The sequence below is a fragment of the Cynara cardunculus genome, unplaced genomic scaffold, assembly GCF_001531365.2.
Source record: "Cynara cardunculus var. scolymus isolate 2C unplaced genomic scaffold, CcrdV1 Un_Scaffold_1683, whole genome shotgun sequence".
In the NCBI taxonomy this organism is placed as follows: Eukaryota; Viridiplantae; Streptophyta; class Magnoliopsida; order Asterales; family Asteraceae; genus Cynara; species Cynara cardunculus.
The window spans coordinates 67,407-80,838 of record NW_020200837.1 but is presented as its reverse complement, the minus strand read 5'-3'; the positions used below and the strand labels follow the sequence as shown (position 1 = coordinate 80,838).

At 35.7% G+C, this 13,432-nt stretch overlaps 1 protein-coding gene across 1 annotated transcript; it reads right to left on the bottom strand.

The window, feature by feature from the left end:
* Nucleotides 1-721: 721 nt before the first annotated feature.
* Nucleotides 722-5,355, bottom strand: LOC112502634 (DNA repair RAD52-like protein 1, mitochondrial). Its single transcript, XM_025106589.1, has 4 exons — nt 5,021-5,355; nt 2,521-2,558; nt 2,339-2,433; nt 722-1,235 (listed from the first exon to the last, which is right to left on the bottom strand). The coding sequence occupies exons 1-4, from the start codon at nt 5,347-5,349 to the stop codon at nt 1,095-1,097; spliced, it is 603 nt and encodes a 200-aa protein (XP_024962357.1). The 5' UTR covers nt 5,350-5,355; the 3' UTR covers nt 722-1,094.
* Between the last annotated feature and the right edge of the window lie 8,077 nt (nt 5,356-13,432).

The window sequence follows — 13,432 nt, the reverse complement described above, 5'->3', positions numbered from 1 at the left end:
AATTGGATTAAAAAATTACACAAAAAATGAGGAATTTCAAATGGTTAATTTGATACTAATATCGATATATTTTTGTCAAATTTTTATGATATCGTCAAACATATATTTTATTCAAAAACAAAAACATTATCGCTTTTTCAAAATCACATAAAGCTATATTATAACATCGACTGAGATAAAGAATAAAATGAAATACTAAAAACATGATGTATCACGCTGCATTGCGCGAGTACGCTTCTAGTAAACTGTAATATATAAAATCAAAAATATAAAATAATAATATAACATGAAATAATAAAATAATATATATTTTAAATATAAATATATAAAATAAAACAAAATTAATAAAATATAAATATATAATTAATTGAGTTGATGTTTAAGACAAAAAAATGATTGACACAAAATTTAAAACAATCAACACCTCCTCTAAGCACCCCCCTTATTTTCCTTTATGTTTTATAAAAGAAGATTTCAATATTAATAGTTGATACCACTTATAAACCGTACCTCCAAGTATGATTTGATTTGGTTTAATATTGTATTTTTGTCCTTTTATTATGCATCTCTACATCATATAAACAAAACATTATAACTATATCAAACCAGAAACTAAAATTAAGACCAAATCAAACCAAAGCTCAGTATATCCTAATCCAAAGGTGGGGTCCGGGAAAGTTATAATGTATGCTGAACCGGTTCGCAAATATATAGATCCAAGTAGGGATGGATCATATTCTTGTTTCAACCAAAACTGAACCGGATAGAATTAGTTGCATTTCATAAGTCTAGTTAGTCTAGAAAATACAGCGTGTTGGTTAAAGGGGCTACAGAATGTGCTCAATGATACCTATTGAAATAGTGAAGGTAACAAAGAGTCGACAAACCAAACAAACCAAGCATATCCCACCTGGAGGTAGTATTTGGAAGGATAAAATGTGTGCAAACCTTACCCCTCTCAAGATACAAAGATGTTTTTTTCCGAGAAGATCCCTGGAAACTTCAACGCCTGCAAATAAGCACCCAAAAATGTGGTAATGGCATAACCTGCTAGCAGGATGTTACCTACAAATTACTAGCAAGTCTTGATAGGGTTACAACTCCTCATGATAAAGATGAAGCCCAAGACCAAAACGGGCACAAGCTCGACGGAATGCCATGGCTTCGGCCTTCTGCACTGGATCACCATAACCTACCTCGTCAATTGATGAAGTTCCAGTTGACTCCCTAAATATCTGGTAAAAGAATCAACACACAAGTAAGTTCTGTTCGTGCCCTGCCCCAAGAGCATCATGTGAGAGAAAAATCAGGTTTACAACGACCTACTAGGTGGTTAGCTTAACAGCACAGTGCCCACAAAGAACCCAATCCCACCAAAGAATCATTTGTCAGGAGGTATCTGGATTACCGGTAGAGCCCAACCTCCAAGGAGGTGAAGGATTCAAACCTCACCATAGATGAGGAGTGTGTGTGGATATTTGTCATATATAAATGTTATATAATTCAAAAAAGGAACAATGCCCAAATAAATTGTAACTCCCACATTGTGGCTAGCAGACTCAAACCTTCGCCTGATTGTGCAAGTATACCACCCCGGAACCAATTGTCTACACCCCTGGAGTGGCAAATAAATTTACATGCCAACACAATTCATGCCTTGCTCCTTATGATCAACTTACATTTGTCACCAACACCAACAAAATAGACCACAATAAAAAGATAAAAAAATCAAGAAGGGCTGCATTTAGATGGCCTTAACTTTAATGTTGCCTGGATAACTTATACGAGCATGAGCATGAGCAAGAACTAGATATCGTTATTCAGATACACCCACGCTTCTATATACATCTGGGGGCAGATTATGGCATTGAGTAGGATTATGTGACCATTAAATCCAATAAAAAATGAAAAGCACGTTTTTAATAATGACAACAAGACCACTATGAAGTAAACTGTTCTTGCTGATTTAGGTCAAGAAAACATCTGCAGGTCATGTTTATTGCCATGGCACAGTGTAAGACATATCCCCGCCATCCCAGCAAAAATCCAACACTTTCCTACTTAAGGTATTCCAAAAAATGGAAAGTTTCCTTTTCTGGGCAAGTTTTTGATCCAAATTTACTTTTTTGCATCCACTATCTTTCTTTTGTTTTTTTCATATTAAGGAGGCATTTTAGATATTTAACTGATGGTCAAACATTCTTATTTAAATTATGTGTCAAGTTAAAGTTTGCACAACATTTTCTGCAAATTTATACCAAACAATGAACAAGAGCTAATGAAGTTGCACAGCAGATCATGAACAAGGTTAGTAGGAAGTGAAAAGTAAAAGTTATACCTCTGCATCAGTCCCATAAATTGTTACCCGATAAGTAACGGAAACAGACTTCCCATCTGCAGAATAGTCGATCCTTCGGACTTCCCCAGACCATTCTACAATAGGTTGAGAATAAAAAACTAAATACCCAAACAGAAGTCATACAAAATTCAGTAAATAAGAATTTATGATCTTTGACATACCTGGAGCATGCAAATTCATAATCCTATTCACGATATGCCTGGCAATAAGAATGGAATATCATGTTAGCGACATAATTAAATATATATAGTGTTTATTGTGCTCACACACCTCAATAATCGTACTTTGTAAAAACTGGCCAGACTAGCACAAGAACGTTTTTTTAACACATTCAGGCACATGTTAGGGGTACTTCTGTCCTCACACCTGTGACATGAGTTATTGGAGAAGGAAATCTAGGGTAACAGACCACGGATTGGAATCTAGACAGGAGGAAGGGAGTTGGAGAGGCAGAGGGTAGGAGATAGAGTTAGTGACTTGGTAGTTAGGTTAGAGGAACCCTAGGTTAGACCAGAGGTGGTAGCTTCCACACCTTGGTTGTGTTTTTCATGTACTTGCTTCTATTATAATATTGTTGCTCTTACTCATATCTAGTTTCTCAAAATTTAGCATATCTTTCTTTCTCTCTTTCCATTGGTATTGCTATTGCTTAATCGTATCTAGTTTTTTAGATTTTAGCATTTTTATAATTTTTTTTCCTTTAACACACTTTTCATTGGCCGGGTATCTTCATGGAAACTTTAAGATAGAGGTCAGGTCTGCATACATCTTACCACCATACCCCTTCTCCGGATGGGATATACTGAGCTCATTTGGTTTAGCCCATAGTGACTCCAATCTCTCTTTACCTTCGGAGCTCCTATTGGATCTGTGACATTCATTTGCGGTGGAGGCTGAAGAGAGATTGGAGTTGCTCCTGATTAAGGGGTGTACAGAGGAAAAAACATCCAATAAATTTGGCATGTGCCTGAACAGATATAAACAACAGGTATTTGTGGTAGTCCATAAAGTACTTTGAATGTATGACGAGTTTTGAAGGCATTTCCTTACGTAAACTTTTGTAACGATTTTCTTTTTAAGATGACTATTGATGCTAATGACCAATACTATGATGACTTTGAATGCACAATGCCATCTTTTCTGAAACCAAAAGAGCATTTGATGAGGTTATTCTCCATGCATCACATAATAACTACAAAACACTAGTTGGTACAAATCATTAGGTAATCTTTGGTCCTTTTTGTTTATTACTTGAACATATGTATATAGGGGTGGCCGGGTGTTTTCACATAAACAACTGCTCTACTCTTCAGGTCTGCTTTAGGTGGGACATACAGGGTTTGTTTGGTTTGGTTTTATACGTATACAGGGGCAGTATTTATAAGGCATCCCATAATGAACCCATTCTAGGAAAACAACTCTCGGGAAAAAGCAGCTAAAGCCCACTAGGTAGACTCACATTTTTCAGGTACTTCAAGTATTCATATAGCCACAGAAGTTTTTCAAAGATACATAGAAAGTCTCAATAGCAGTGGAAGCCTCTGAACACACAAGCCCAGCAGTTTAAGTAGAAAGCATTCTTCCTCAATCACAAATCATAATAAGCCAGCCATAAAAGTTCACTACCAAAATTCCAAAAGTGGATTAGGCAGCCACCTATAATAGACAGTGCCTAAACCATTTTGGCTCCGTACCAAAACAAGATATTATGTCTCTGATTGTGTATCATTGAGCATTATCGCTGTATATCCATGTTTAAAACAATGTTTTCATCTGATGTAAACTATGGTTTAAGAGTTTGTTGCAATCATAACAATTTTTTGGAAAATGAACCGAGATTCTAAAGGAGAACTAAATTGTGATGACAAAGAGCAAAGCAACAATTTAGCTCAACATACATCGCTAGTAACTAAAACTATGATTACAAGTTATTGGTACTTCGGTAGTCAACTAGCAACTACCATGGGAGCTCCTAAATCACATTCACAACAGGATGCAACAATTCTGCAACTTACATTCTTATGGTCCTCGTATTACCAGAAGATAATCCCAAGCAAGATCTCAAAAGTCAAAACCATTATTTTTCACAGATGTGTGAGTCCCAACACATTACAGATTTGAAGACCTAGCCATATGGCAGCAAACTTGATGAACATCATCCAAATCAACCAAAAATATGGCTAGAAGTTAAAACTATCCCACCACCAACGCATTCATAATTCCAATTTGTGAGAATATGTAGAACCCCATTAGATTAATATCCAAAAGACATCATATATTGGAGAAAGTGGGTCAAAGTTCTGGAACTCCAAACGCCCCTCCTCCAACCAAGGCTACACAAATGGACACATATCGTCTAAAAGTGCCGACTGCCGAGTGTGGTCTAGACAGCTGAGAGGGCTAGACGAGCACATTTTGCTCTGATACCATATAAGAATACAAGAACATGTGGATCCACAAAAAACAGAAACAATTTCAACACGAACAAGACATACTTTATCGAAATATTTTCTATACGTTGTCCCCATAGATAAGGCATACAATGCTTCTATCCATAAGTAGTAGTAGTTCATAGAAAATGAACGTCCAACCTAATGAGAAATCTTACACTTCGCAAGTTCTACATTAAGAAAAAAGAAACGAAGAGACAGACGGACAAACCATGGAATATATTTGATAGAGAAACCATTGGCTTCTGTACGGGCTCTGATGAGAGAATCTGGAACTTTCTTATTCAGTTCTTTAAGAATTTCTGATATCGGACGACTTATCCCTGACGTAGGAATGTCGTCGTCAAGAGGAGGAGGAGGAGCTGGTATCTCATAGGCGGCGATTATCTCTTCTTTTTTGGCTCTCTTTGTAGAATACAGTAGACCGTGAGCAGACAAAGCACTTTTTGCTCCGACTAACTCCGATGATGTCAATCGCAATGCTGCTGACAGCGAGTTCGTAGACTTCTGACTCAGTGATTTCATCAGACAGAACGCCATTGTTTCAGGAACCAAAAGCCCCTTTGAGGGTTTCCCCAAGAACTTATGCGGGATCAAACTCAAAATTTCGGCTGGAATGTCCAAAACAACCCCTATGCTTTGAAGTATTTTCATATATAACCCTGACTTTCTAAGATTTACTCAAAAGATCATTTTCAATATTTGAGTCTTTGATCAATTGACATATGACCCTTAAAATGGCACCAATGCTTGAATATTCATGTGTGATGGTGTGGACAGTTATTGGTTAGTATCTTTAGACAAATGATCGTGTGAGAAGAGAAGTCATGGTGAAAAGCGTAAGATATTTGTACTCTTATCACTTTTAATCTTATGTTCACCCATGAATTGTGTTTTAGAAGGCAATTGATCCAGTGCATCTCATTAGTGTTGATCTTCAATTAGGATTGAGCCAAAGATAGAGATCCTTTGTTACGGTTCTCACCATAATTTCCCTTCTCACCACTACTGTAACAACTCCCCAAGCAAAAACATACCATTCCAACCCAACGCTTACATAACATAACATACATGTATATAAGATAATACTAGTTTATTTACATACAATAGATCAGATCAAAACTATACAACGTGTTTGATCTCAAACAAGAGTTGATTTAACATAATCAAAGGTAAGACAAATGTCTATCGTATTTTCCCCTTGCCTTTATTTTCAGTCTCGCGCTGTCCTGCAAAAATAAATTTTACAACAACTGAGAATTAGACCGAAAGTTCTAGTGAGTGAATTCCCTCATATAACATTTTACACATTCATAAAATTTTAATAATAAATTCAATCCAGATATCAGCTATTAAAAACCGTACAACTGTCCTTCCATCCATCAGAGGTAAATCTACCAATCATCGCGGTTGCCCTACCATTTATCATAAATATGCCGCCAATTATCGCGGTTGTCCCGCCATTTTTCACAGATACCCTGCCAACTATTGTGGCTGGCCTACCATCTATATGCAGGTATCCTGTCAACTATCGCGGTTGTCCCGCCATCTATCACATGTACCCTGCCAACTATTGTTGTTGGTCCGCCATCTATTCGCAGGTACCTTGTTAACTATTGTGGCTTCCCCGCCCTCTAACGCAGATACACCACCAAATATATGAATATAATATATAAACATAATGATTTAACATCGGGGAATATTCACAAAGAATAATAAACTGGTTAAACATTCTCATCGAACAGTATATGGTCGAGGACTGCCCTCATCGGACATACTTGGGGATATATGCCCTCATCGGACAACACTTGGGCGATGAACACCCTCGCCGGTCAACACTTAGGCGATGAATGCCCTCCCCGGACAACACTTGGGCAAGGAATGCCCTCATCGGACAACATTTGGACGATTAACACCCTCACCGGTCAACACTTGGACAATGAACACACTCACTGGACAACACTTGGGTGATGAACACCCTCACCGGACAAAACTTGGGCGATGAACGCCCTCACCGGACTACACTTGGGCAATGTATGTCAATACATTTAACACAATAACACATTTAAGCGATGAGGGACATCATCGGATAAAGTTATGGTCGATGAAGGGCCTCACCGAATAAAGCTTTATACTATGAAAGGCCTCATCGGTTGAAGCTTTGATTGATGAAGTAATATACCAGACTTGATAATGTTATTTTGACACTTTAACACAAAATCTAACATCATAAAGCAAAGTAGCGATTATATAACAGATAAAAACTCATAATTTATCATGCCATAAAAACTCACCTTGTATGAAGCTGGCCGAATACAGAATCTACTTAATTTTCTTAGTTTCTTCCAGAAAAAAAAATTAGATGAAAGCCAAACCAGGAAAACCCTCCTCTACCTTCACAATTTCTATTTATAGAAATTATGAGATGAGGCGGTGCATGCACCAGCCTCACATTTCCCCATGCATTACCTTATAAAACATCTAATTGGACCAAAAACTTAGTTAACAGATGGAGGTGATGAAAATTTTCACCTATGCTCCCTCAATTTCCAACAAATGTCAAATTTAACTCCTAAACTTTTCGTTCATAAAATAACTTCGAAACCCGACCAACAATGATATAAAACCAAATATTACAACTACCTCCTGAATGAAAAGATCATATTGTCTAAAATTCTTTATCAATGTCAATGGTTATAACTCAACAACAATGGGAGTCCTTATGGAAACAATTGGCACAGTGATTAAACCTAAAGAATCAATCTTATCAATCTCATCCTCTCATAGTTTTGGCGGCAGGTCGCAGATATTGAACTATCTGGGATATAAACATTTGAATCTAGTATTTCTGAAAACTGTTTTACAAGGTAGAGCATTGTTTGGACTTGTTTACATTGTTGGATTTTGAATATAAAAACAAACGTTTGAATTGAACAAATTCCCATATGAACAAAAGAATGTTCAAACGATATAAGACTTGAAGAATAGGACTCTTCAGACAAACACGGAGTTGGAACTTTTTGTATTAACTTATGGATCGAGAATCAAGGAAGTTAGTGTATAAGTACAAATACGTTGAGGTTAAATTGCTTTATACATACATACATACATATATATATAGACGAATTATCGTGTGAGAAAAAAGAGTTAAAGTGAGAAGCGTAAGAAGAGATCTCCACCCTTGATCACTTTTAATCTCATGACCACCCATGAACTGTGGTTTAGAATGAAATTGATTTGGTGTATCTTGGTGTATCTCATTAGTGTTTATCTTCAAAAAGGATTTAAGGGTGGAGGTCCCTTGTTAGCATCAAATTGATCCTAATAATTATCTCAAAAAGTTTTATTAAGCAATCGGGGCTAAGGATGGAACATCTGAAGATGTTGTTGTGCCAAAACATGTTGTTGTGCCAAAACGTCTAAGTCTGGAAGAAGACCAGCCGTTGTGCTAAATCGACCAAGTATGGACGACCAGAGCCTCTGTAAGCAGCACCAGAGCCTCTGTAAGCAGAACCAGAGCCTCTGTGAAGAGACACCAGAGCCTTTGTGAACGACCAGAGCCTCTGGTTGTATTGACCAGAGCCTCTGGAGGACCAGAGCCTCTGGTTGTATTGACCAGAGCCTCTGGAGGACCAGAGCCTCTCTGGTCGGTCTATCCATTGGTCCTTCAGACGACTATATTCAGAATCCTATTCTGGATAAGGCTAATCCTATTTTGGATAATGCTTATCTTATTCAGTTATCATGAATTACTGTCTATATAAGTAGTGTTTCAGGTAAAAAAAATATACGAGAGCAAATAGAAAATTTATTGTAAACACATAGATTCAGRTACATCTCATGAGAGTCGATTAGGGTTCTTGAGAGTTTGTAATTTTCAATTCAATAAAGAAAGCGCCGTCGATTTCTATTTCATCTTTTTCTTCTACAAATTTCTCTTGAATTTCCTTATTAAATTGTTCTATTGTCAGATCTGGGTTTTAACAGTTACCATTGTCACCATAACTTCCCTTCTCATCGAAAACCCAACCTTATATATATATATATATATATATATATATATATGATTGGGTTCCAATAAGAAAGAATGTTTGAATGAGATGCACCAGATCAATCCTCGTATCGAGCGCAATTCTGTTGGGTTACGGGATCTCAAGCACAGCGGAAAATAAAACCGTAACCCTTCAAGGACCTATACGAACCGGAACAAATCGTGTGTTCCGAAATTATACCTTGTAGTTAGCGAAACTTTGAATCACAGCAATAAACAAAGCTTGATGCCTCCACGGTATCCACGCAAAGAATTTGAATCATTTGCCTTCTCGTGATGCTAGTCACGGTTTCAAAAATTAGAAAGAAAAGGGAGCATATTGTTGTAGGTGATTTTTGAGAGAGAATTGCAAGACCAAAAAAGAACTAGCATAAAATGTCATACATTTTATATGGATGTGAGAGGTATGGCCTAACCATCACCATGCCTCCACTATGCTTGAGTGTAGGACTTTCACACACCATCACTCTCTTACGAAGCTCATCCCTAGTCATCTTTATTCATGTCCAACATAAATAATATATGATATTATTTAACTAGATTAAATCGATACATATCAGATATGATAATTAAACCTTTTAATTATTGAAACTCCTTATTCGAATATATTCAAAACGTGTGACCCAATGGGTTCTTGATATGTTGGTAATAAATATAAATCTCATAATTATAGTTATAAACGATGAGCGGTATCTAGCAATACATCACCGTTACCCAAATGACGAGAATTAGTGATGCATCAAGTTATCGATTTGAAGTCAATTTTAGAAAATATTTAATTACTTTGTCCTTGATGTCCAGATTGAACACGAGACGTTGAATGTGTCATTCTCGTTATGTCCAATCTCTAGTTTCTTGATTCCCTAATATACTAATAAAAAATAGTTAATGATATCTCATATCAATTATCTAAGTATGCATGCATTTCTTTGGTATATATTTATCAAGGGGCCCAGAGACATCACTTTTGTCATAAAGGAGGGACAAATCCTATCTTGATACATGCTAATTCTATCATGTGATATACAACACATCCAATTATCATTCTGTCACCCAGTTACGAACTGATTAGAATAAATGTTAAAATACATAACTCACACACAACAAACTCCATGTTCTCAAGTCAAAGAATTACATGTACATTGACCATATGAGAAACACTTATGACACTCACATGACATCCAATGAAGTGTTCTCATAACGAGTCACATTCTATACACAAAATCTCCATTTTGTACCCATATGTAGATTCGATATCTCTATATGAATCCCTACATATGCTAGTCATTATCATGTTAATTTAACCTTAAACCCGAAATAATATTTAACTAGGGACATTTAGAATACATTATTCTAAGGTTATTTATTATGGATAATTAAAACACAGAATATAGTATAGACTAAAATAGGCAATGCCTTTTTATTTATTTATTTATTAATTTCATGAAACAACTCAAAGTTACAATCATCATATGATTGGTTTTTAGGCATTCACTAACAATCTCCCACTTGCACTAAAGCCAATCATCTATGCATCGTATACCAATGGATCTACAGTGGTCTTCATGCTTCTGCTGTGTTAACGGTTTGGTTAGTGGATCAACAACATTGTTTTTAGTTGACACTCTACTTATACTAACATCGCCTCTTTCAATAATATCTCTAATGAGATGAAATCTTCTAAGAATATGTTTGGATCTTGGGTGAGATCTAGGTTTATTGGCTTGCGTTATAGATCCATTATCATCTATACTATCTTATTAAGCAAATTTAACAAAAGTCTTAAAGTCTTAAAATATTAAAGGACCAAAATACCCTTTATACTACCTTTAGGTCACTTTTTCACTTTTTCATCCCCTCCTCTCCTTACATACACTCACCCTCTCACAACCCGATCTTTTTAAAATTATAATTTTAAAGTTACATTTTATACCCCCATAATTAATTAATTAATTTACTTTACGTCATTTACTTTTAAATGTTTCATTTTAAACCTTTATCAAATTAACATACATAATCGTATATCAATTAAAACATGTTTAAAAATACATTTTTATTTTAACAAGTTACACCACTATAATCGTCTCGTTAATACCTTCGAAATGAGTCCAATATTGAATAGTTTTTGACTTAATTATATTATTATATGTTATATATACTGTGAAAAATATTTTTAATATTTATGATTTATACTTTTATGGTTATTTATTTATATATATACTACATATTTTGGGGTTAGGCTGTCCAAATTGCACTGTATAATATGTACTGAATTAATATGTTCTTGGGTTTTTTTGAAATATATATATATATGTATTAATTCAACCTTAATCTGAGTTTCTGGACAAGAAAGAGGGTAAGCAGTTGAAATTTCATTCTAAAACCCATTTTTTTGGTCTTTTCATGGCTTATGATCTATCAAATTTATATTTTTCTTTATTGGTTTTGAGTGTTTATCTTAAAACTCAAGTTTGTCAGTTCTTTGCTCTTGATGTAAATCGAACACATTTGTGCAGTCGTTTAAATATGTTGGATTTTAAATATATTGGATTTTAAACTGTCGTACAATTTTTTCATCGATAGTCTGTAATTGGAACTATAACTCTTATTTATTCAAATTGTATTAATATGTAAAGACCAAGTGTAACCTATATCATCGTTAAATCTTATTTTATAAAACTAGTGAAACTTCAAAATCGTTAAAATTCATGGCTCCCGCCGCATTGCGCGGGTACACAACTAGTCACATAACAAATCTAAAGGACTATCACTACTAGGAACAACTTCAAGTTGAGAAATGAATTTTTTGATCCAAACGGCTCCTTGGCTGCATTTGATGCTACGATGTACTCAGTTTCTGTTGTAGAATCAGCTACTGTTGCTTGTTTGGAACTCTTCCAACTCACAACACCACCATTAAGGCAAAACACAAAACCTGACTGTGATCGAAAATCTTCTTTATCTGTTTGGAAACTTGTATCAGTGTAACCCTTTACGCTCAACTCTTCTTCACCGCCATAAACCAAGAATGAATCCTTTGTTCTTCTCAAGTATTTTAGGATATTCTTGACGACAATCCAATGACCATCTTCTAGATTAGATTGGTATCTACTCATCATGCTCAAAGCATATGATATATCAGGTCGAGTGCATATCATGGCATACATGATAGATCTAATTGTTGAAGCATATGGAATCTTACTCATTGGTTCACTCCCTTGAGATGTAGTAAGACATTGCGTCTTAGAAAGTGATATGCCATGAGACATAAGTAAGAACCCTTTCTTGCTATCAGACATGTTGAACCTTTTCAATACTTTGTCTATATATGTACTGTGACTTAAGCCAAGTAATTTCCGTAATCTATCTCTATAGATCTGAATACCTAACACATAGGAAGATTTACGCAAGTCTTTCATTGAAAAAGATTTTCCTAACCAAGACTTTACAGATTCAAGTGTCGAAATATCATTTCCAATGAGTAGTATGTCATCTACATACAATAAAAGAAATGATACGGTGCTCCCACTAATCCTTTTGTAGACACATGGTTCATCCTCATTTTTTAAGAAACCAAACTCTTTGATTGCTTCATCAAAATGATCGTTACAACTCCTTGAAGCTTGCTTCAATCCATAAATAGATCGTTGCAACTTGCATACCTTATGAGATTTTTCGTGAGTGACAAAACCTTCAGGTTGTATCATATATACATTCTCAAGTAAATTTCCATTAAGGAAATCTGTTTTGACATTCGTTTTCCAAATCTCATAATCGTGATATGCTTGCAATGGCTAGTAAAATTCTAATAGACTTAATCATTGCGACTGGAGAGAAAGTTTCATCATAATCAACACCTTGAATTTGTTTGAAATCTTTTGCAACCAATCGTGCTTTATGGGTAGTCACATTACCATCCATGTCAGTCTTTTTCTTGAAAACCCACTTGCACCCTATATGTCGTACCTCGTTGGGTGGGTCAACTAAGTTCCAAACTTGGTTTACATACATGGAGTCCATTTCTATACTCATAGCTTCTAACCATTTTTTGGAGTCAGTGCTTGTCATAGCATCTTGGTAACTAATGGGTTCATCATCCATAAGTATCACATCCCCGATATGAGTGATAAGAAATCCATATCTCTCAGGCTCATTCCGTTTTCTACCAGATCTACGAGAACTTTGTGCTACAACTAGGGGTGTTCAAAAAAACCGTTGGACCGCTCAAACCGGCCGAACCAAGTCAAACCGGACCGTTTTTGGCGGTTTGAGCGGTCTGGCGGTCCGGTCTGGTTTGGAAAATAACAAAACCGGGCGGTCCGGTCTGGTCTGCGGTTTGGAATCTTTTTTGGGCGGTTTGGACCAAACCGACCGCCAAATATATATATATATATATATATATATATTTTAATATTAGCAAACCCAATTTTTTTAACTTATTGACTATGACCCAAATATATCCCTAAGCCTAACATCTAACATAATCAAAATCGACGACTAAAACCATTAAACCATTGAACATATCGACACATTTGATATTGACGATCTCCAAATATTGAAATCCCTCAAGAA

Coding starts and splice junctions, on each gene's coding strand:
- LOC112502634 (XM_025106589.1), bottom strand. CDS start 5,349: ATGGCGTTCTGTCTGATGAAATCACTGAGTCAGAAGTCTACGAACTCG. Junction 2,559..5,020: donor TCTATCAAATATATTCCATG/GTTTGTCCGTCT, acceptor TCTTATTGCCAG/GCATATCGTGAATAGGATTA. Junction 1,236..2,338: donor TTTATGGGACTGATGCAGAG/GTATAACTTTTA, acceptor TTCTTTTACCAG/ATATTTAGGGAGTCAACTGG.